Source organism: Gossypium raimondii, chromosome 8 (genome assembly GCF_025698545.1).
Source record: "Gossypium raimondii isolate GPD5lz chromosome 8, ASM2569854v1, whole genome shotgun sequence".
In the NCBI taxonomy this organism is placed as follows: Eukaryota; Viridiplantae; Streptophyta; class Magnoliopsida; order Malvales; family Malvaceae; genus Gossypium; species Gossypium raimondii.
The window spans coordinates 57,708,590-57,734,057 of record NC_068572.1 but is presented as its reverse complement, the minus strand read 5'-3'; the positions used below and the strand labels follow the sequence as shown (position 1 = coordinate 57,734,057).

The window sequence follows — 25,468 nt, the reverse complement described above, 5'->3', positions numbered from 1 at the left end:
AAAGCAAGGCTTGTTGCAAAGGGTTATAGTCAAAATCCAGGAGTGGACTTCATAGATGTGTTCTCCTCAGTTGTAAAACATAGTTCGATTTGAGCTTTACTTGGTATTGTGGCCATGCATGATTTGGAACTTGAGCAGTTAGATGTAAAAATTGCATTTTTGCATGGAGAACTTGAGGAGGATATTTACATGCAACAACTAGAGGGTTTTACAATATCAGAAAAAGAGGACTATATTTGCTTGCTGAAAAAGTCCCTTTACGGTTTGAAACAATTACCAAGACAGTGGTACAAGAGATTTGATTCCTTTATGACTTCTCATGATTTCAAAAGAAGTAGCTTTGACAGTTGTGTTTACTTTAAGAAAAATAGTGATGGTTCTTTTGTGTATCTACTCCTTTATGTTGATGACATATTGATAGTAGCAAAAGATAAATGAGAGATAAGAAACGTCAAAGCCTAACTAAGTGAAGAATTTGAGATGAAAGATTTGGGACTAGCAAAGAAGATACTTTGTATGGAGATTCTCAGAGATAGAAAAGTAAGTAAATTGTACCTAAGTTAGAAGGGGTACATTGAGAAAGTTCTTTGTAGGTTCAATATGTAGAGTGCTAAGCCTGTTAGTACTCCTTTAGCAACCCATTTCAGACTTTTATCGACTTTGTCTCCACAATCAGATGATGAGATTGAGTACATGTCACATGTTCCATACTCTAGTGCAGTGGGATCTCTCATGTATACTATGGTTTGTTCATGTCCAGATTTATCATATGCAGTCAGTGCAGTTAGCAGATACATGACAAATCCCGGTAAAGAACACTGGAAAATAGTTCAGTGGATTTTAAGATACTTACGAGGTGCTACTAATGTTTGCTTACAGTTTGGAAGAACTAGAGATGGAGTCATTGGGTATGTTGATGCTGATTTTGCTAGAGACCTTAATAGAAGAAAATCTCTCACATGTTATGTCTTTACAATCGGAGGTTGTGTAATAAGTTAGAAAGCCACTTTGCAAACTACAGTCACTTTGTCTACCAATGAAGTTGAGTACATGGCGATTATTGAGGCTTGTAAAGAAGCTATTTGGTTGAAGAGACTCTTTAGTGAACTCAATGATGACCTTCAAATCAATACAGTATTTTGTGACAGTCAGAGTGTCATCTTCTTTATAAAAGATCAAATGTTTCATGAGAGAACAAAACACATTGATGTTCGGTATCATTTTGTTCGTGATATTATTGCTCGTTGTGATATTGTTGTGAGCAAAATTAGTACTCATGAAAATTCTGAAGATATGATGACTAAGTCACTTCCTATAACCAAGTTTGAGCATTGCTTAGACTTGGTTGGTGTTCATTGTTGAAGTTGTTCGTTGAGAGTTCGCAATGAAGAACTTGTTCATTGAGAATCCATGTCAATGTGGAGATTGTTAGAATTAAGTGACCCAAATATTTATTTAAATAAAATACAGTGGTAAAATAAAATAAAAGTAAAATCCATATAGAACTACACTTCTTTTCTTTTATTTTAGAATAAGATTTTTTAAACCTTATTAAACTTCATCTATTTGATATTGATTAGAATAAAGTGTTTCAATCTTACTACACTCCTATTAGAATATGGTTTTACAAGCCTATAAATATACATAGTCTACTCCTCTTGTAATTATTCGAATTCGACATAGTGAATTTTCTTCTCCTCTGCTCGTGGTTTTTCCCGAAAAAGTTTCCACGTAAAATTTGTGTGTTCTTTATTTTTTTTATTTCTCTTTTCTTTGTGATATATTGTCATTATCGACATTCTATTTTTTTTACACAACTATTTATATTTAAGTTGGATTAGGGTAAGAGAAAAGATGTACAAAAATTATGTGATGAAGACATGTTTAGCTCTAATATGAAATATCACTATTCAACAGATCAAACCTATCATGATCAATGTTCATTTGTTCCTCTCTTTTTCTTTTTTTTGCTTTACTCAGCACACATCTTGTATAGATAGCTCTTATCCTTATCTATTAATAGCAAAATTGAAACAGTCATGCACATTGTTACAATAATTGGGAACAAAAAGAATGCAGACTATCACTATTCAATAGATCAAATTACGAGGTTTAATGTTTAAGTGCACGTATATGGTATAGGTCATATCATTATCAATAACAAAATCTTAACAGCCGTACATGCATATGGGTAAAGCAATTATGGTGCTATGTGATGGGAATGAGAGGAAGGTAAAATCATTGGCTAAGTTTTCAGAATTTGGAGTACCTAAAAAAGATAAAACTTTAGTTATATATAGGGATGACAAAATCCAAATCGTCTAATGGATTATGAATCATGATATTGATAATGTTTAAAGATTGACATGTGTTAAGCCTCTATTCATATGACAAATGCAATTGTTCTCGTATGCTGAAGTACAATATAAATAATGATAACATGTGGATGCATGTTACGAGAACATGCACATTGAACATAGCCATGTTAGAACATGGTTTAGAGAATATTCCAGAATTCTCTTACTACCGGATATTTATCTAATAGATAAAATCATCTATAGCCCTCTTGTCTAAATTATTGCATATTTGCCTCAGAGAGTCAGAAATTACCATCTAGAATCATTTTTTCATATTTACACTATTGAGCTCACTAGTCTCCAAGCTGAACGCATAGTGTATGCTAAGTTGATCAAAGCTTATCTTGCCCCCCTCAAATTATCATTCCACCTGGTCAGGATGCTTCCAATCCATGATGTGGAAACAAATGAGGGGCAACCATACCTTGAATAGTGTATACTGCTTCAAAGCTATCTCCAATATGATGGCAAACCTCACATTGTCTAAGTACAAGTATGACATCTATTGAAATTGCAAATATATATACCAATACAATTATAACATTAATAGGAACTCTGAATTTAATAGAATGCAAATACAACATCAACTTACCTCTTCATCGTCTCATCGATCGATTTCTTGTTACAACCAAGTCAAGTCCTTTTTATAACACATGTGATCCAAGTGGCCTCTAAATTCGTTCAAATATTCAATACAACAAAGGAATGTAAATACTAGTAGTTGAAGACATTTTAAGATATTGTACATGATTTTATTTTTACCTTTTGTTAAGAGGGAACTCCCATTCTTACGAAGGGATTGGCGCTAACCATGGATCTGTATCTATTCCCATGTTTGCAAATACAACCAACAATCATTTAATTTGTTGATCAGTTCTTGCTTCGCCTTGCATAGCATCTTGTATGGCTACACTAGTCGTAGAGCCCTAGTTGAATCTACTAGCATAGCATCCATAACATCCAATCTCTAGCATATCAATCCATTTCCTCTACAATTACATGTGGTGGAGGGTTGGTTGAATCGACCTCTCTAACCATGTACATTTCGCCCGATTCTCATCTAATTCCTTATTTGGCTTATCTTTAGATTGGACGAACCTAAAAACCAATAACACTTGTATGCCATATCAGCGTTACTAGCTCCAATTACCACATGCCTGTTGATTGAAAGGCCAATTACTAAAGCAACATTTTCTTGTGTTATGGTCGCCTCTTCGCATAGAAAATGGAATGTATGTGTTTTTGGCCTCCACGTTTCAAACAAGGCGACAAACAACTCCAATGTCATAATTTTTGGAACTTTGGTTGCTTCTCTTATTTCATGTTCGAACAATAAATAGAAAGACAACATTGGTGTAGTCAAAATCTTTGTGTTGGCATGCTTGAGTTTTGATTTAATCTCGTTAGTGCAGCAAATGAAGAAGCATTTCGTACCAAAATATCATGTTTATCCATTTGATTGACTTGGAGGAAAAGAGAAAAGTTTAAAGTGTTAAATATGCTTAGGTTTATCCTTATCTTATCCTTATCTTTCAAAAGTTTTGAAGCTGATGGAAAGTTATTTTATAAAGAGATTTATTTGAATATTTTTCAAGCTAAGTTATGAAGACAATTATCTACATTTAAACTAGTGACAAAAAATTATCTCTTGGCTGCTGATCAACATTGAAGAAAAGCCTATAAATAGGTTGATAGCCGACTTTGTTCTTCAGCTGTTTGGGGGTGTTTTAGACACTTTTTGCTTAGAGATTTTTATGGAGAGATATTGTATGTATTGTAAGGTATTTAAGGGAAGTAATTTGTAACAATTGGAGTTTGACTTTAGGGTCATGATTATGCTAGGGAAATGGTAGATTGAGTTTGAACCAAGAGTTGTACTCGATCAGTTGTTGAATAAAATCATTTTCTGAGCGAGGCTCTTCAAAGTCGGATTGGGGAATGCAAACTGCATTAACAGATATCATGTATTGATTCTCTCTTTATTATCTATTTGACTCACTTACTATTTCGGATTTTGTTAAACAAACTCTCTAAATACTGCTTCAACTTCTGTTCCTACATAAATAGAACAAGATTGTTTTTTTTGAATGATTATAAACCAACTGCCTTCAAGCACCCTTCGATACATGCATCGACCTCTGAAATTTTATATTATGTTAGATTTAAATAATTTGATCATCTTGCTATTAAGAAAATTACAATGAGTTAATATTTTTTTTGATTAGACAATAAATTAATATTTGATTTTTGCAATACGTTAAATATATTTTTTTAAAAATTACAAAATTCAAAATTTAAGTTGGAAATTTGACCATATTGATGGCATAGTGTGCAATACGTTGTTCGCATAAAAAAAAAGATAGAGATTTTATCATGCATGATTAAGTAGTCAAATAATTACCCTTGGAAAATTATTGAAATAAAAAGAAAAGATGCTGATAACGCGAAATTGCGGGTCACCATGACATTATTCAAAGAAGGAAAGCGAGCAAGACATTAGACATTATTGAAAGCAAAAGAAAGCTACGGTTGAATTCAGTCCACAAATTAGATCTAAGAAGGACAGAAGTGAAGAGGGGAGGGACCCGACATTTATTGCTTCCTCATAGGCTAAATGGCTAATAATAATAGTCGTCTCCTGCCTGCTGGTCCCCCATTTATGCAGGCATCACCCCCAACCTCGTGGATGCATTCATTCGCCCTTTTTACTTTTATCCAATTCCATTCTTCAATATTCCCGGTCTTTGTCCAACTAACATTATAAATACCTTAATATGTCCCATATCAACTTTGCAATTACTTACAATCATATTGAAAATGAGTAATAAATCGTATGTATACACATCACTGTTACAAGTATCTATGAGTTGGATTTCTGTTGATTAAATTTTCCTTTTTACATCTAATTAATTAAATTCAAGTATTAAGTGTACTGTAATTTAGTTATGTTGATGCACTGGATCAACGGTTGTGAATAGAGATGAGATTGAGTGGTTAAAATTTTTAGGAGCAGAGAACCAGAAGCAGAGAGGAGCCAGCCCCCTTTAAAATGTCTGTCAACTTTTATTAAATCGGATTGAATTTTGGGTCGGATTTCGAGTCGGATTATAATTATATATTATGTTAATATTATATTTATTTCGAATATAAAACGTGGATATATATACACGAATGAAAGGTAAACATTTTTCCAGAGGTTAGAGCTTTTAGGGAGGACAAAATTAAAATATTTTTATTAAATATTCATTAATTTAATGGCTAAAAAACTTAAATTAGTTGCTAGCAGGAGTTAGATTAATTTATTTGATAATAATAAGAACATAATTCCAATCTTGTTGAATAAAGGAATTAAAATTTATATTGAATAACCAAAATGTTTCAAGTTTTATGATTTAAATTATAATAAAATTATTTACAGATTTTAACTAATAGCTCCTTTTTCTTTTTATATAAATAGATATAATGATATTTTAGGTAAGATATTTTAACGGATCATGATTCCCTTATAAACTTTTTGTACTTTTATTTCATTTATATTAAATACTTTGGAAAAGTGGAATTGCCGAACTTAATACCATTAAATAGTATTCAATTTTAAATTAAAACTTTTATATCAGAGGGTAAATTACACCCAAGGTCTTTCAACTATCCATAAGTTTATATTTTAGTCACTTAATTTCAAAAAATTACAAATTGGGTATTGCACTATTCTGCCGTTATCGTTTAAGCCATTGGCAGATTAACTTGGTAACAAACATCTGATGTGGCAGTTAAGCTACTATTCATCATAGGGTAAATTACACCCAAGGTCACTCAACTATTAGTATATTTACACTTTAGTCACCCAATTTCAAAAAGTGTTGGCCATTAGACTATTTGAAAGTTTTGCAATGGGATTTTGGGACATCTTTCACAATTGTATTCTAGTAATCTTGTAATTGTTCAACCTCCTTTGGAGAAGAAACACACCAAACTAAAGCTTTTCCAACATCTTTCAACTTTACAATTTATTTTTTCCTTGAAATGGCCTGAAACACTGTTAATTTAAACCTGAAGCCCTAATGAAGAAGCTTTTTGATCTTTGTCCACCATCGTTGGATGGTCGCTTGACTCCAATATGTTCTTCTTCTCAGAGAGATTTTCTCCTTGATCGTTTGGATTGAGTCAAAGGCGAATTTAGTTGGGGGGCTGGCTGGGGGCCCAACCCCCTAAACTTTGGTAATTCTTTTTAGGCCCTTTTACATTAAAAACTTTTATTTGATATTATAATTATTGTTAAAAAAAAGGACAAATTTGTGTTTGGCCACCACAAAGTTTTTATAATTTGATTTCTTTTATAGAATTTATACTTTTTTAATGATAAATTTAGTAACATTTTTAGTTTAATTTGGTAAACTAATACAAGGTAGTATCTAAATATTAATTTGGTAAAAAAAAGTTTAATAATTGCAATATCTAAGTATGAATAATATTTAAATATTAATTAGGTAAAAAGATAAACCTATATAATTATAATATCTAATACAAGTTGAGCATTTAACTTATTTTGGTTTCCTTTTTCTAAATTTTGGTGATCAAGATTATCCCGAATTTAGAAATATATTGTAGTTTAGGCCTACTTTCAACATGTATATTTTATATAAATATCTCGATCCCCATTATCAAAAATTCTGGCTTCACCCTTGGATTGAGTCTTTGTTGCTTGGAGCTCTCCAACTAACTCTTGACTGAATCTAAAACGTTTGACTCCTTTTATGTATATTGATTATATTTTCTCTAATTTTATTCCATCCCTAGGTCCTATTTAGTGCTAGTTGAAATGGGAGATTTTTTAAAGATTTTGGTTTGTTTTGATTGTGATTGTAGTGATATTTGGTTGTTGATTCAAGGTAAATGTGTGTGAATAGCTTGATTGTGGATTATTGGGTTATGATTTTGGCCAAAGGAGAAAAAGAAGTGGGTTAACTATGAAAGGTTGCTAAGTTGGTTGGGTTAGGCATGTGATTGGCAATGGCTTTGATAGGTTTGAGTTGTTGATACGATTTGAATTATTGAGATGAGGGGTAGTGGTGTAAAGATAGAGTGATGAAAGGAGAAACTTATAAATAGTTGAGTAAACTTTGGTGTAAATAGTGTGACTTAATGGATAGATCAGATGCCCGTTATCAAGTTAATGGGTTAGTAAAGTAAATGATAATGTTCGAATTCAGTGGCTTAAATGACAATGTTCGAATAGTTTAGTAATCAACTTGTAATTTTTTTCAATTGAGTGCTTAAAGTGTAGACTTACTGATCATTAATTTATATTAAATGTAGTTTACTCTAAATTATAGATGTAGTTATAGGGTTTAAGATGTTTAACTAAATATATGGAAATAAATACATGTAATGTGGCATTCATAACCACTTTCTTTGCAGCTTAATCTTTAGGTTAATAAATTTATATCTGACATAGTCAAAGAAACATTGATTATAATATGAAAGTTGGTCTAGGTATATAAGTGTCTATATTAAATTTAATTTAGGCATAATAATTTTTTGGTTCTCCAACTTTATAAAAAAAGTTATGTTAGTCATATATTTAATTTTTGTCTTTTTAGTCTTTGAAATTGTATTTTTTGTCAAATCACCCCAAAATGGATGAAAAAGTTAGTATTTGTTAACTTTGCTAATGTGTCATACACGTGAATTGCCATGTGGATGACATATCAACATTCAATTAATATTTTAAAATTTTATAATTTTAAAATATTAAAACTTATAAGTTTTATACGGTTTTAATAATTTTAATGATTTATAATTTTAAAATAACTTTTAAAATTTTAAATTTTAAAAATTAATTAAATGTTGACATCCACTGACAAAGTTAAAAAATATTAACTTTTCATTTATTTTAAGGTGATTTGACAAAAAATACAAATTTAAGAACTAAAAAATTAAATGAGAGTTAAAATAAAATTTTTATAAAGTTAATGGGCCTTTAAATTATGAAATCTAATGAAATAAGTAGAACCTAAATGAAAAGAATAATTATTAAAAGTATGGAATGTGTGGTGAAATGGGGATGAGGGGCCAACAATTATTCTCATTCCCTTCTAATTAACAATAAAAACAAAACTGAATCCAAAAATTGCATACAGTGGATATGATGGGTTTCTTCTACTAAAATTGCATACAGTGCTTCTCTTCTTTCTTAACCCTTCTAATTCCACGACACGTCAATACATTTTATAATTATGATTGTAATAAACTTTGTAGCATCTAAATATCAGCCTTCCGGTTTTCCTGTTCATCCACTTTTTAGTATAATCCCTGCAAACACAATCGTTGCTTACCAAATTTGGATTCTTGATCTCCACTCTAATGGGTTGATAAGACGTGGATCATATATTGTCCATAAATTTTTAAAATTTAAAACCAGCAAAATAAAATTTAATTTTTAGATCATGTCTTCTTGCTGATAGCAGAGTATCAATAGAGATTGGATGTCATTTCCTGTAGACAAGGATGTCATGATGTAGGCTTAGTTTGGATGGGCGATGTATTTACCTCCGTTGAGGTTAAAAACAGCGGTGACGGTAAGATTGGATACTGTAGCGGTGAGATTAGAAACAATGGTAGAGTGTGTGTTTGGATTCAAAACGCAGCTGTAGCGGTGCGACAAGAATAAAAAATGACTATTAAGGACATCAGATTAGAATGGATATATAATAGAAGTTTTTTAAATTATTTTACTTTTTTAAAATTATTAAAATATGTGAATTTATAAATTAATTTAAATTATTTATTAGATAAAATGATAATTATTTTTAATTTTTATAGTTAAATATTTTTTATAACAATGATAAATATTTTTTATAACATTATTTTCATACATCTATTCATCTACGTGTTTATTAATTATATTTCTACTTATTTTTCATATAATTATTAAACTATATAAAATTAAATATTATTAACATAAAGAGTATTAAATAAATATAATGATTTATTTAAAATATAAATTATCTAAATTATTTTAAATTTTATTTTAAGATCTTAAAAAAACTAATAAATAATAAATAAAACTACAATCTTTAAAATAAAATGAAGACATTAAAAGACAACAATTGAAGGAAGGCTAAAATAGGAAGTAAAGTCCAGTGAGATTTAACTGGAACTTTTTTCACTGGTGAAATTTTTTTATTTCACTGATGGTCACATAAATTTACTATACTGAAGTTTGTCATCCAAATAGAGAGAACCAGTGCAATTGCTCCAAAAAGGTGATTAAACGCACTGCGCTGGAGCAAAATCAGTGTTCCAAAGGCACCCGTAATCTATATTACTATTTTTCAAATCAACATATTTTAGATTAAAAAAATCCATTGTTTCGATGGAATCACATCAACAAAGTTCTCAAATATTTTCGAATGATAATTGAGTTTTTCCTGTTTTAATTAAGTGTTTAATTTGATTCTTCAATATTTTTTTTCTTCAATTAATTAATTATATTTTTTTATTACCATACTTAAAGTTGGTGTTCCATGATACTTTCTTTTACTTTGAACATAAAGCGTACCGTTCAAGTGGACTCAAGGGCTGTAGCTGCAAGAGGAGTGCTACGAGGTAGAAATGGAGAGTAGATCTTAGGTTACAACAAATACTTAGGTAATTGCTCGATCCTTAATGCAGAACTTTGGGGTATTCTTGACGGTCTAAAACTCATCCAGCGAAGAGGCGAGGTCAAGGTTATAATTCAATCTAACAACTTGGAGACAGTTAAAGCTATTTACGAAAGTATCTTAAAAACCTCACACTCTGCTCTAATCAGAAGGATATAATGCATCCTATTCCAAAAAAACAATTAAATCCTACGTTACATTCCTAGAGAGCAAAATCAAAATGTGAATTTTATAGCCAAATTAATTTTTGGAGAAAAAAAGACCTACAACTAATTGAAACCCTCCAAAGCAATCTCAACACTCATCAAAGCTGACAAAGAGAAGAACTTTTGGATTCCATTTTTAAACCATGTAACTTAGTTTTATAAGTTTCTTTTTTCAAAAAAAAAAAAAAAAAGCGTAAAAGCTTTGCTTTTTATTTTTTTTCCATGATATTTAAATCCAATGTAATAGCCAAAGGAAAGTACGGTTTGTCGTGAAGCAGTATCAGGGTATAATGGTCCATACTCAAAATTAGTCACAGCTCACAGCGGATAAGGTCACAAGCATGAAAAGCAAAATCAAAGGAGCCAATGAGATTAATTGAATCTCTATAAAAAAAACTATACATCTTCTCTTAATAGAAACAGCTCCATTTCTCCTCAGTTTCCCTACGTTCTCCATTCCCCTTACCAAACCAGCTCGCCTATCTATGGCTACTCCACTAAGGAGCAACAGCAGGCTGTCCACTGCCATGGAGAGGACCGGCCAGTGGTACATCCAATTACTTCACCATGCCTACTCACTTGTATTACCCTAGTGCGATTCTTTAATAGTTATCGTTATTTATGGTTAATTTCAGGGTTTTCTCCCAAGAGATTCCTACTGATGTTATTGTCGAAGTTGGTGAAGCCAATTTCAATCTCCACAAGGTAAAATTCCTTTGCGTTTCATGTTTAATATTTAGTGGCAAATTCTGGGTATGATCCAACAGGGCATATGGTCATGAATGCAGTTCATGCTAGTGGCAAAGAGCAATTACATAAGGAAGTTGATAATGGAAACAAATGAAGCGGATTTGACAAGAATCAACCTGTCTGAAATCCCCGGAGGCCCTGAGATCTTCGAGAAAGCAGCCAAGTTCTGCTACGGCGTTAATTTCGAGATTACAGTGCATAACGTGGCAGCTCTCCGATGTGCTGCCGAGTATCTCCAAATGACGGATAAATACTGCGACAACAACCTGGCAGGGCGCACCGAAGATTTCCTCTCACAGGTTGCCCTGTCTAGCCTTTCTGGCGCCGTCGTCGTTCTCAAATCATGCGAGGATCTGCTTCCCATGGCTGAGGAGCTCAAGATTGTTCAAAGATGCATTGATGTAGCCAGTGCTAGGGTGCGTGTATTTTTTATGCGAATCGATTTAATTATGTTATATACCATGAATATTAAATATAAACTGGATTGGTGCCTGCAGGCTTGTAACGAGGCGAGTTTCCCTTGCCGTACGCCTCCAAACTGGTGGACGGAAGAGCTATCGATCCTGGACGTTGAGTTGTTTGGTAGAATCATTGGCGCAATGAAACAAAGGGGTGCAAAACCCCTAACCATCGCTACCGCTCTCATAACTTACGCGGAGAGATGGCTCCGAGATCTAGTACGAGATCACTCGGGCAACGGCATCAAGTGTTCGGAGCCCATTGACTCTGATCTTCGGATCCAGCAGCGTGAGCTTTTAGAGTCCATTGTGCAACTGCTTCCGGCGGAGAAAGCTGCCTTTCCGATCCACTTCTTGTGTTGCCTTCTCCGCTGTGCAATTTTTCTGAAAGCCTCCAGTGCTTGCAGGAACGAGGTGGAGAAACGGATCTCGCTCATATTGGAGCATGTTACGGTTGATGATCTTTTGGTCCTGTCTTTCACATATGATGGGGAGAGGCTCTTCGATCTGGACAGCGTGAGGAGGATCATCTCCGGGTTTGTGGAGAAGGAGAAGAGCATGGCTGTTTTCAATGGCGGCGATTTTAGGGAGGTAAGTTCCTCCGCGATGCAGAGAGTTGCTAAGACTGTAGACGCATACCTGGCGGAGATAGCAACTGCAGTTGAACTTTCCATCTCCAAGTTCAACGGCATCGCCAATCTCGTCCCTAAAGGAGCCAGAAAGGTGGAGGATGATCTCTACCGGGCCATTGACATCTACCTCAAGGTTAATTTTTAATCTTTTAATTAATCTAAAAGTTGAATAATTTATCAACAACTATGAATTGTGAGTTAATTTGCAAATGAATGAATTAATGCATGCATGCAGTCTCATCCAAATCTGGACGAGATAGAGAGGGAGAAGGTATGCAGCTCCATGGACCCCCTGAAGCTGTCCTATGAAGCTCGAGTGCATGCATCCCAAAACAAGCGCTTGCCTGTGCAGATTGTTTTGCACGCTTTGTACTATGATCAGCTAAAGCTAAGGAGTGGGGGGGCGGATGACCGCAACCAGCCAGACGCCGTGACCACCAGGAATCAGTTGCAGGCTGACGTGTCGCTGGTAAAGGAGAATGAGGCATTGCGAACGGAGCTTTTGAAGATGAAGATGTACATATCGGACATGCAGAAGAACAATCAAACTGGAACTAGTTCAAAGAGCGTTGGGACCAGAAAGCCTACCTTCTTCTCTTCCATGTCCAAGACTCTAGGCAAGCTAAATCCCTTCCGACATGGCTCCAAGGACACTTCCCATATCGATGATAACCTTGGAGTAGACGGTACCAAGCCTAGGAGGAGAAGGTTTTCAATCTCTTGATACCGCAGCTAGCTAGCTAGCTTGTTTGTTTGTTTGTTTGTGATGCTTGATGTTTACATATATTGTTTGATTTCTATATTTGTGATAAAACAAATCTAAATTTCTTAATTATAAAAACTCATTGTGAGCAGAATAGTCCTGGGAAAAGGGGAAGTTGTACTAGCTGCTGCTTCTTTTTAATTTCATCCATCCACTCAACTTCATAACCTTCCTTCGATGTTCAAAATCTAATGTATTACTACTGTTGCTACTCAATATATTTCTAATGCGCCTATTAAAGTTTTGACTTGTGTAATGACCCATTTATCCCGGGCCCAAATAAAACCAAAAAATAATCCATTTACAATAATGAGCCCAAAATGCCCTGGCCCAAAACCAAAATAACCCTATCCCAACATTTAAACATTTTCAGTAAAATCAAAACCCTAATGCCCCTTACGCCGTTGCTCATGTGCCTCCAGCGCACTCGTCGCCCTAGGCAGCCCCTACTTGCACCAAAACGGAAAATTCTTGCCTCCGTTGACCGACATCGTCTGCAAAAGAAGGATACCTGCAAGAAATACAAAAACAACATCCAATAACAGTAGAGGCAATGAAAAATAAAAGAAAAAAAACACTTTGTATTCGGCTATATAAGCCAAAAACCAAACAATGTAAAAAAAAAAGAAAAAAGAAAAAAACACGAACATTTGCAATAAGAAAAACAAAAAGCAAGTTTAAAGGTGATTTTTTTAACATTTTCGATTCGCATTTTTTTCTCTATCCATTTTTTGTATCTTCTGTATATACGAAATAAATAGAAAATAGGAGAGGAAAGACATACCTGAATCGCCCGTGGCTCCGTCGGCAGAGGACCCTTCGCCGTCGTCGGAATCGAGCTTTGATAGAGGTCTAAAGCTCTCGGTCCCTTAGGTTGAGGACCCAGCTTTGGTGCGCTGCGAAATAAGGGCCGAAGAGCCCATTTCTTTCGTCGTCGACCATTGGCCATAGTGGCGGCGCGTTGGAAGCCAGAGAGGCCCTAATAGAAGGAGAAAGGAAATTTATTGAGAAAGTTTGACTCTCTGTTTTTTTAAGTGAAGAATGAAATGCTTTTTTTGTATTTTTTAATATTTATATGGGGCATAATATGACGCCGTTTTGAACCTTGGCATCAGTGGCCAAAACGGTGTTGTTTTGGCATTTGACCCGTGACCCGACCCGACAGTACTGAAGATCCGCGTGTTTTGCTAGGAGGGGCTAATTGCATGTTCAGCCCCTCCGTTTATGCAGTGAAGTACAACCGGGTCCATCCCTTTTTTATTTTATTTTATTTCGACCGCGGCACTTTTAAACCCATTTCAATTGGGTCCCTGCGCAAAACGACGTGTATAAAAGACGGGGATATTTTCTAGATCAGTCCTTCACTCCTTGCACGTACTCTATTTCGGTCCCCTGCCTTGTTCTTCACTTGTATCAGCGTAACTCAGAATAATCTCCAAGAGTTGAAAGAAATATGGGCCCAATGGGATGATGAAGTCAAACAGTTATTTTGCTGTAATTATGGTGATTTGCCGTATTTGCTCGACATCAAGGTGGATGAGCATTTATTTCGAGCTCTAACCCAGTTTTAGAATTCTGCTTATAGCTGCTTCACCTTTAGGAAAGTAGACATGGTGCCTACTGTGGAAGAGTATACGGCTTTACTTCGTTGTCCGAGAGTTCAAGTGAATAAATTTTATTCTAGAGCAGCCAATGTTCTAACTTTTGCAAAGAAGCTAATGAAAATCTCTGGAATGAGAGAGCAATGGGTCACGGTGCGGATCAAATAAAAAAGGGAAAACAAATGTATCCCTTGGAAAAGTTTGCGATATCAGATTTTGGCACACCTCGATACAAAGAAAAAGGTTGATGTTTTTGCTTTGAGTATTTACGGGCTGGTTATTTTTCCTAAAGCGTTAGGAAACATAGACGGATCAGTTACAGATTTGTTCGATCAACTTGGTAGGAGTGTCACACCTATCCCAGCAATTTTGGCTGAGACATTTAGATCTTTGAGCGCATGTCGGGAAGCAGGTGAAGGAAGATTCATTTGTTGTGCACAGCTTCTGTTGGCTTGGTTTCACAGTCACTTTTGGAAAGTGGATAAGATTTTTTATCGAGTATTCTCTAAAAATTATTCACCATTAAAAGAATTAGAAGCGACACCAAGACGTGATGACATTATAGAGGAAAGATGGATGGCGATCCTTCAAAATCTCCAAGATGAAGATGTTGAATGGAAAGCTCCTTAGATGGTGCCTGACGAGATTTTGTACCGGTGTGGGGACTTCGACTGGGTTCCTTTACTTGGAATTTGGGGAGCTGTCGGATATACCCCTTTGCTCGTGTTAAGACAATATAGATCAAGACAGTTCATACCGGTAACACAGGGGCTGTCTCAGTGTGAGTTTTCTTACAAGGACGATAACTACAAGAGAAAGATTCGAGAAATGTCTAACGCGTGGAAACAAATTCACCAGATGAAAATATTTACCGTAGGAGCAATGACAACTCCAGAATATTATGAATGGTGGAGTAAGAGGGTCAATGACAATATCTCCGAGCTAGGTCATGAAAACAGCTAGTCGATAGAAGAACATCTGCGAGTCGTCCCTTCTAAATTGGAAATTATAAAGCAAGATTTTGAAAGGAGAAATACGGAATTAGAAAAGAAGATAGAACAAATGGAAGAAGAAAAGATGAATTTGAGATTAGATGCGGATGTTCAAAAACTCGAGACAGAAAGATTAATAAAAGGGAAAACCAAGGCGGAGGAGGATCTAGATAGCTTTAAGATAGATTATAAGAAGCTGCGCCGATCGATGAGAACTGCTGGGTTGGGAAAAACTTCGGAGCAGTGGCGTGAAGAGATTCAAGAAGAAAAGAACAAGGCTGATAGACGGGAAAGGAAATTCCAAGAGCTCCAGACACGAAATGAGGCTCTAATGAAAAGTTTTTCAGAGAACAAAAGAGAAAAATGTGAACTAAAAGATAAAGTGGCTGAGTTAGAAGGCTCTTTCCATCGGTATCAAAATCGAAACTCTGTGATAGAATTGAAAGCAAGCTTAAATAAAATTGAAGAAATGAAAGAAAGAAGAAAAGAGTTAGAAATGGCATTGCGAAATTGTGAGATCCGGATCGAGTACTTAGAGGCTAATGAAGACCGTCAAAATGAACAGCTTCACGTTTTTCAGAACCAGGTCAGAAACAGAGATCACATTATGGGAGAAGCCGTGGCTCAAATGGTTTCACAATGGCCAAACAAATCATGAGATTCAGATATTATTGGTTCACCATGGAAGGAGATTGTATCAAATATGCCAAGAAATGCCACAAGTGCCAAATTTATGGAGACAAGATTCACGTACCCCATTCACCTCTCCATGGCCTTTCTCTATATGGGGCATGGATGTCATTGGGCCGATCTCGCCAAAAGCTTCGAATGGGTATCGATTCATATTCTTAGTTATTGACTACTTGACTAAGTGGGTAGAGGCCGCTTCTTATGCCAATGTTACAAACTCAACAGTCAGCAGATTCCTAAAAAAGGAGATCATATGTCGGTACGGGATGCTAGAAAGGATTATATCCGACAATGCGTTAAACTTGAACAATAGCACTATAGCGGAGGTCTGTAATCAATTCAAGATCAAACACCACAACTCATCGCTATATCACCTAAAAATGAATGGTGCGGTAGAAGCAGCCAATAAAAACATCAAGAAGATCGTAGGAAAGATGACTGAGACTTATAAGGATTGGCACGATTAGTTACCATTTGCCCTTTTTGCCTATTGAACGTCTATCAGAACCTCTACCGGGGCAACACCTTTCTCATTGGTGTATAGAATGGAGGCAGTTTTACCAATTGAAGTAAATATTCATTCCCTCTGAGTTTTATCAAAACTGAAACTAGATGAAGTATAATGGATTCAATCCCGATATGATCAACTGAATTTGATCGAATAAAAGAGGCTACGAGTTATACGTCATGGTCAAATGTACCAAAGGAGAATGATGCGAGCTTACAATAAAAAGGTTCGTCCCAGGGAATTCTACGAAGGAGACTTGGTACTGAAGAAAATCCTCCCCATATAAAAAGACTTTAAAGAAAAGTGATGCCAAATTGGGAAGGACCTTACGTGGTAAAAGAAAGGCTTTTCTGGAGGAGTGTTAATTTTGACCGAGATGGATGGCAAGAATATGCCTAATTCTGTGAATTCAGATTCAGTCCAGAAGTACTTCACCTAAAAAAAAGGGAGGAGAGGCCAAGGTGAAAACCCGCAAAGGGTGCCTTCAGACCAAAGGGGTTTTGAATTGAAAACCCAGGAATGGGCAGTTCAAATTTTAATCAAAGGTGGGGCATGCGGTAGCTTTGTTCTCTCTAAATTAGTAAGAAGGTGAGACGCTACATCTTGGGGGATTAACACAGTCTTCTAGGACTTCGAAACACATATCAAGTTCAAAATGGTCCTCAAGAAGTTTGGGGCAGAGAAGCTCATGCTACGATATCTGGGGCACTTATTTCCATTTTATTCATTTTTTGTATTTTTGACAAAATACGCCATCTTGATTAATTTATTCTCATTTTGTATTCTAGCAAAATTTGCTATCTTGATTGATTCATTCATTTCGAGCTTTGCTCTCAACAAAATTTCATCTTGTCCATTTTGATAATCTTTTTCAAGCATTTTTCATTGAAATAACGATTATTGGACTGATAATATTCAAGCAAAAGAAGTTTTGCATATTACTCTAGAAGCTTCTAAATGGTACGAGGACCTGAAACAGGGCTATTGTTTAGAACTAATGAACTTAAGGGTTAGAAGCATTGGAGAAAGAATAGTTTAAATTGTGACTATTTCTTTGGCTTTTCTGTCAAAAATACTGGTTGAACAAGAAGGCATCGATGATAGAACCTTGATAAACAACGAGGAATGACAATCCATATATTAAAAAGGGATCATTCTCATGACATTCAACATTCATGTAAATATCATTCATACACATCTGGTTTGGAAATTTTGATTCATTCCGATCATAATATTCTAATCACTAGGCATAAATAGGCCCATGAAATGGATTCTACAGGTTATGTTCCCCAGAACAGATCGGTGAAACCATAAACCCTATACCATTAAAGTTGTAGTGGAATGGATTGAAGAAGATTGTAGATCTTGTTTTCCTGTAATGGCAGTGAAGCAGATCGAAGGCACTAGCCTTATCTCCCTAAGTAGTAGTGGAGTAGGTTGAAGATTGCAGATCATGTCTTCCTAAGTAGTAGTGGAGCAGATCGAAGACGGCGAATCTTATCTTCTCAAGGTAGTAGGGAAGTAGATTCAAGCCACCAATCCTATCTCCCTAAGCAGCAGTAGAGTAAGTTGAAGATTGTAGATCTTATCTCTCTAAGCAGTAGTGGAGCAGATCGAAGACTGTGAATCTTATCTTCCCAAGGCAGTAGGGAAGTAGATATAAGCCACAAACTCTATCTCCTTGAAGTTGCAGTGGAGTAGACTAAAACCACGAATCTCGCCCCCTTAAAGTTGTAGCAGAGTGGATTGAAGCTACAAACTATATTTCTCTAAAGTGCAGTGGAGTGAATCGAAGCAACAAGACGTAGTCGACTGGAACAAAGCTACTTGAAGAAGAAAAGCACAAAAAGAAGTCAAGAACTTGGCAAAACCGGGTAAAATTGGTCTTTCTTAGTCTTTGCTCTGTTCTCATTACATGACAACGAGTAAAGAGGGGTAACTGTAATGACCCATTTATGCCCGGGCCCAAATAAAACCAAAAAAATAATCCATTTACAAGAATGAGCCCAAAACACCCTGGCCCAAAACCAATATAACCCTAGCCCAACATTTAAACATTTTCAGTAAAATCAAAACCCTAATGCCCCTTACGCCGCTGTCGATGTGCCTCCAGCACATTCGTCGCTCGAGGCAGCCCCTACTTGCACCAAAATGGCAAATTCCTGCCTCCGTTGACCGCCATTGTCTACAAAAGAAGGATACCTGCAAGAAATACAAAAACAACAGCCAAGAACAGTAGAGGCAATGAAAAATAAAAGAAAAAAACACTTTGTATTCGGCTATATAAGCCAGAAACCAAAAAATGTAAAAAAAAAAGAAAACAGGAAAAAAACACGAACATTTGCAATAAGAAAACAAAAGCAAGTTTAAAGGTGATTTTTTAACATTTTCGATTCGCATTTTTTCTCTATCCATTTTTGTATCTTCAGATATATCTGAAATAAATAGAAAAAGGAGAGGAAAGACATACCTGAATCGCCCGTGGCTCCGTCGGCGGAGGACCCTTCGCCGTCGTCGGAATCGGGCTTTGATAGAGGTCTAAAGCTCTCGATCCCTTAGGTTGAGGACCCAGCTTTGGTGCGCTGCGAAATAAGGGCCGAAGAGCCCATTTCTTTCGTCGTCGACCATTGGCCATAGTGGCGGCGCGTTGGAAGCCAGAGAGGCCCTAATAGCCGGAGAAAGGAAATTTATTGAGAGAGTTTGACTCTCTGTTTTCTTTTTTTTTTAAGTGAAGAATGAAATGTTTTTTTTGTGTTTTTTAATATTCATATGGGGCATAATACGACGCCGTTTTGAGCCTTGGCATCAATGGCCAAAACGGTGTCGTTTTGGCATTTGACCCGTGACCCGACCCGGCAGTACTGAGGATCCACGTGTTTTGCTAGGAGGGGCTAATTGCATGTTCAGCCCCTCCGTTTATGCAGTGAAGTACAATTGGGTCCATCCCTTATTTTATTTTATTTTATTTTGACCGCGGCACTTTTAAACCCATTTCAATTGGGTCCCTGCGCAAAACGACGTGTATAAAGGACGGGGATATTTTCCAGATCAGTCCTTCACTCCTTGCACATGCTCTATTTCGGTCCCCTACCTTGTTTAATTATTTTTTTATTTTTTATTATTTTAAAAAATAGATTCTTTGATTATTTCAATTAATATTTATTTACTTATTTTTAATTATTAATCAGACTTACATTAGTATTTGTTTATTTATTTATTTGTTTGTTTATTATTTGGTTTGTTCATTTCGTTTTGGCCATTATGGTTGCTATTTATTTCATTATTTATTTATGTGTCCCTTTTTAAATACTTTCAAGTTTTAGTCTTTATTTATTATAATTATAGTTGTCGTTATGAATGTTATTATTATATTGCCATTTACATCGTCATTTTTCATGCATGTTAGCATTAGGATTTGTTAGCATCGATGCTATATAATTGTTTATTTATGTATCTTACATCATGATTATGTTCAATGTATATAGTGCTATTATTATTAATCGTGTATGATATTTTCTTGTTTTAAACCGTATGATCAAATTCGCACATATGATTTTTATTTTTTTTATTAAGAAAAACATTTCATTAGTTATTACTCGGATTCAAAAGGAACATTTTCAAAAGGTAATATTTTGCGTTTGAAAATTCGAGAAAACGTGTCCTAACGTGTTGGGTTTCGATTTCTCGTTTAACCAAATAGCCAAATATCCTTTTAAAATTTCAAAGTACGGGTTTTGGAAATCATAAGGTGATTTTAGTTTCGAGGGTTTAAAGTATCGTATCCTAAAGTGTTGGATGTGATATTTTCTCGGAACAAAAGAATCTTAAATTCCAGCCCATGATATTCGAAAATCCCTAGGATCGTGTTTTTTTTCTCTTCAAAGTTTTCAATCTTCAAAAAAAAAACGCAATATTTTATTCTAGAGAGGGAATATTTTGCGTTTGGAAATTCGAGAAAACGTGCCCTAACATGTTGGGTTTCGATTTTTCGTTTAACCAAATAGTCAAATATCCTTTTAAAACTTCAAAGTACGGATTTTGGAAACCATAAGGTGATTTTGGTTTCGAGGATTTAAAGTATCGTATCCTAATGTGCTGGGTGTGATATTTTCTCGAAACAAAAGAATCTTAAATTTCAATCCATGTATTTCGAGTTTTTTTTAAGGATCGTATTTTTAAAACTCTTCAAAGTTTTCAATCTTCGACATTAAGATATTAATTAATTAACTAGGTACCAATTTTGGGCGTTACGAGGGTGCTAATCCTTCATCGTACGTAACCGACTCCTGAACTTGTTTTTCTGAATTTCGTGGACCAAAATCGTTGTTTTAATAAAATTAAATAATTTATTAAAAACAACCACTTTTCGAGGTGACCCGATCACACCTCATCAAAAAAGATTGGTGGCGACTCCCGTTTTTTGTTTTCGTTTTCAAAATCTAAGTCGACCCCGTTTTATAAAAAAAAATGATGTCAACAACTTGCAATTTGATGATTATAACTAGATATGTAAAAATGAAAGAGTTATCAATCATTCTCCTCACCAAGTGGATTCTATGATATTCAATGATGAAACATCACACCTATATTAATCTGTACTGTGAAGTTTTGAGTCTAAATTTGTTGAGGCATATGTGCAAGTAATAAAACTTTGAGCTCCAAAAATGATAATTTCAGTTTCTAAAAACATGGTTTGTCGATGGGTTGGGTTGTGATATAAAAGCACTCTTTTTAAAGCTAAGACCTAATACGTGATACATAATCTGAAATTGTACTACTTAAAGATTCTTAAAGATTTTGCCACTTGCAGGTGCATCTTGATAGATTTGAACCTACATGTACAAAGCAATGCATTGTGTAAAATTATTCATAACTACCTTCTTTTTATCCACATATCCATGACTCCTTTTTTTTTTTATATTATCTCTCCTGCTAGTGGCAAGTATTTCATCCAGTTTTTCACCACTTGAATTAAGCTTCTCGAGCATGTGCTTGGTTTTATGTAACTCTTTCTGAGTTTCTACAGGTTGATTAATTCTTCTTTTAAAAGTAATAATTCTTTGGATTCAACTTAATTCATCAGGTTAGCATTTTATTTTAATAGTTTAGCATTCACATCACACACTTGTTCCCATTTTCCTAGCATGATTTTGTTTCCTAGCATTTGTTGTGAATGTCACATAGTTGTTAAGATGATCTTCATCCGACCCAAAGTTGTTGGTGGGATCATCATCACCCTATGACACTTGTGGCACTAGATTCCTCTCTTTCTCGGTTTCCTTTTTTATAATAACACTTTTAAATATATTTTAAGGAATGCTTTTAATAGTCTCCTTTACAAGGACTCCCATAATAGTCACTAATTTTGAAATATTCCTTAAAAATGCATAACAAAAATATTAAATAACACAACACAGTAAAAAAAAACCATTATTAATAATATTATTGAAATTAAAAAAAATGTTGATAATGAGAAATTATGGGTGAGCATGACATTATTGAAAGCTAAAGGAAGTCACGGTTGAATCCAGTCCACAATTTAGATCCATGAAGGACAGAAGTGAAGAGGGGAGGGGCCTGACATTTATTGCTTCCTCACAGCTAAATGGTTAGTACAAGTTTCAAAGTTGACACAATAATAATTGTCGTCTCTTCCCTCCTGGTCAATACCCCCAACCCCATGGATGCTTTCTTTTCACATCCATTTGCCCCTTCTATCCATTTCCATTCTTCATATCAGTATTCCCCGTCTTTGTCCAAGTAATATTATAAAATACCTTAAAATGTCCCATATCAACTTTGCAAATACATCACACATTGGAAGCATTTTTGGTTTGGATGAGTCACTTCCATTTCTGTTGATTCTATTTTTATATTTGTTTTAATTTTTTTACGAACATATATTTGCATAAATTATGCTAATATCTCTTTCGAGTATAAGAATAATTGATTCTAAGTTGATTAATTAAAATTTCTTTCTAATTTAAGCCCCTATTATCATATTAACTCATGCTATGGACTCTCTTATTAGATTTGACTCTAATCCAGTAGATTTATATTGTCCTATTTCTAGTATTGCATGCAAGTATACTTAATTACGTAAGATCTACTCTTAAACAAGGTTTATTCAACCTCCGAATTAAGTACATCAAACATGGACCAATACTCTAGAAATATTAAATCAAGAATTAAGCACACATAATTGAGAACAAGAAACTAAGTATTTTTTGCGTAAAAATATAAATCAAACGACAAAATCCATCATATGGTTTATCTCCCTTAGGTATTTAGAAATTAGTTCATGCTATAAAAGCATCCAAGACATAGTATAATCGAAAAAACTAAAGAAACTCATAATATCTTCCTAAGAAATCAACTGAGAATCTTCAATTTTAATGGAAATCCATTTCAGAGCCGACTTCAATGGTATTTTTCGAGTTGTTTTCTCGAGTATTCTCGGACGATTTTCTTCCATCTTCTTATTTTTGTCATTTATACGTCTTAGAATGCCCGAAATGTAATGACTCGATAGTCACGGGTGTCGAAAAGTGTATTTTTGGGACTTCGTTTTCGTAAATCAAACTCGTAAATATTTATTAAAAATATTTACGAAGCTAGTTGTGTGGTTAATTAGGTTTTGCTTAGGTGAATTTGCATGAATTAAGAGTAATTAGGTATAAGAACTAAATTGCATAAAGAGTGAAAGCTGAATTATAGATTAAAGAAAAATTATAGGGACTAAATAAGCAATTATGCCATTGCTTCTAAATGAGGCGGCATAAGATATATATTTATAAAACTTAAAAATATATATTATAATATTATAATATTATATCTTAATTATTAAGTATATATATATTATATTATATATTATAATAAGTAAATATAAAAAATAAAAGAAAAAAAAGAAAGACAGAAGGTTAAACGAAATAGAAAGAAAAAGAAAGAAAAAGAGAAAGAAGGAAGCCACGGCCAAGGGTTTCAAAGTTTCCAAGTTCAATTGCTAATGTCGTACCGAAATCCTCCACTAAAAAGGGAAAAGATAAAGTCAACGATGAATAGCTTGAAATTTTCAGTTTGTATTTTTATAATCCAAAACTAGTTAGTAATTGTTGTAATTTTTAATTAATATATATGGTAAGTGTTGAGGTAAGTAATTGATATTTTGATAATTGATTGAATTAATTGAATTGATGATATATATATTGATTGGATTGATTTTTGAATTGAAATGATTATATGTGTAATTATGTGATTGTATGAAAAATCAGTATTAGATATTGATTATATCTGAAATGTGAAATTAAACCCTATTAACTATATCAGACTGAGTCGGATATAGATGGCATGCCATAGTGTAACAGCCCAATTTTCAGTAGTATCAGAACAGTGATTTGAGATCACTAAATTCGATGAAAAAGTTAGAAAATTTTATTATTTAATAATTATAAGTTAAGCGTGATTTTAGAAATATTTTTGAATTAGTGAATTTTGTGATTTAAAAGAAATTATTAGGTAAATTGGGTCGAAAATGAGATATCGAGACCTCGATATTATAAACTGAGCCGTAAATATTTTTATAAATATTTACGGAGTGTCATTAGGTAGTATTAAAGTTTCGTTAAGAAATTTTAACGTTTCGATGGTTAATTGATTAAAAGGATTAAATTACAATAGAGATAAAAGTTTAATTAAATATTTAAGAAAAGTTAAAAAGACCAAATAGGCAATTATATATTTTTCTAAAGTTGAGGCGGCATAAGTAGATTTTTAAAAAAAATCTAAAATCTAAAATCTAAAATATATTATTATTATTATTATAATATTACTTAAAAGTTAAGTATAAATATTATATTATATTATATTATATTATATTATATTATAAAAGAAATAAAAGATAGAAAAGAGAGTAGAAAAGAATTGAAAAAAAAACAGAGAAGGAGAAAGGAGAACGAAAAAAAAAAAAGGAGAATTGGGGTTTTGAGGTTCAAACTTAATTTGGTAAGTCAATTTAATTTTTTTCTTATACTTTGAGTTTTGGAATCTTAGAACAAAATACTACTTGATTTAAGTTTAAAATTTGAAAGTTAGTAAATTTTTAGATGTTGTTCATGTTGAATTAATTGATGAATTAGGGTTAAATTGATTGAATTTCAAGTTAGAAGTTAGTAAATGGTTTATTTGTAAAATAAAACATAAGTTTTGAATAGTAGGGACTAAATTGAGAGAATTTCGAAATTAAGGATTTATGGTGAAATTAGAGAGTTAAATTAGTTTAAAGTGGGAATGAAATGAAAATATGAAATTAGTTTTGAGAATAAAAGTTAGTCTCGGTTCAGGGACTAAATTGGAATTTAGGAAAATATTGAGTAAAAAGTGAAATATTTAATGTGAGATTGAATGGTGTTGTATTGATGATTTTTAATTATTTTAATTCCGTAGCTAGCGTCCTATCGGAATTCTCGATAAAAAGAGGAAAAATATAGTCGATGAGGAATAGCTCGGAATTCCTGGTTTGTATTTCTATAATCCGAATCTAATTATTAATTGTTGTATTTTGATTAAATGTTATGGTAAGTGATTGAGGTGAGAATTATTGTGTTTTACAATTGAAATGGATTGTTTTGGTATGTGATGAAATTATAGTGGTTGAATTAAATATGAATATATATATATTATGAATATATATGTGTAAATGTGAAATTGTGCAAATATGATAATTGGATTATTTTTTATATGTATAAAATTCAGCCTTAATGCCCAAGTAGATGGAATTTAGAACTACTGGGATATTAGTGGCACGCCATTAAGGAACTTTAGCGCGCTCTCTGATTATTAGCACGTTGG

General features: G+C 33.9%; 1 protein-coding gene across 1 annotated transcript; it reads left to right on the top strand.

Annotated features, from left to right (window-relative positions):
- The first annotated feature begins 10,605 nt into the window (after positions 1–10,605).
- On the top strand, positions 10,606–12,924 carry LOC105792449 (root phototropism protein 2). The gene is made up of 5 exons (XM_012621030.2): positions 10,606–10,774; positions 10,863–10,932; positions 11,016–11,393; positions 11,475–12,200; positions 12,303–12,924. The coding sequence occupies exons 1-5, from the start codon at positions 10,713–10,715 to the stop codon at positions 12,789–12,791; spliced, it is 1,725 nt and encodes a 574-aa protein (XP_012476484.2). The 5' UTR covers positions 10,606–10,712; the 3' UTR covers positions 12,792–12,924.
- Positions 12,925–25,468: the final 12,544 nt, after the last annotated feature.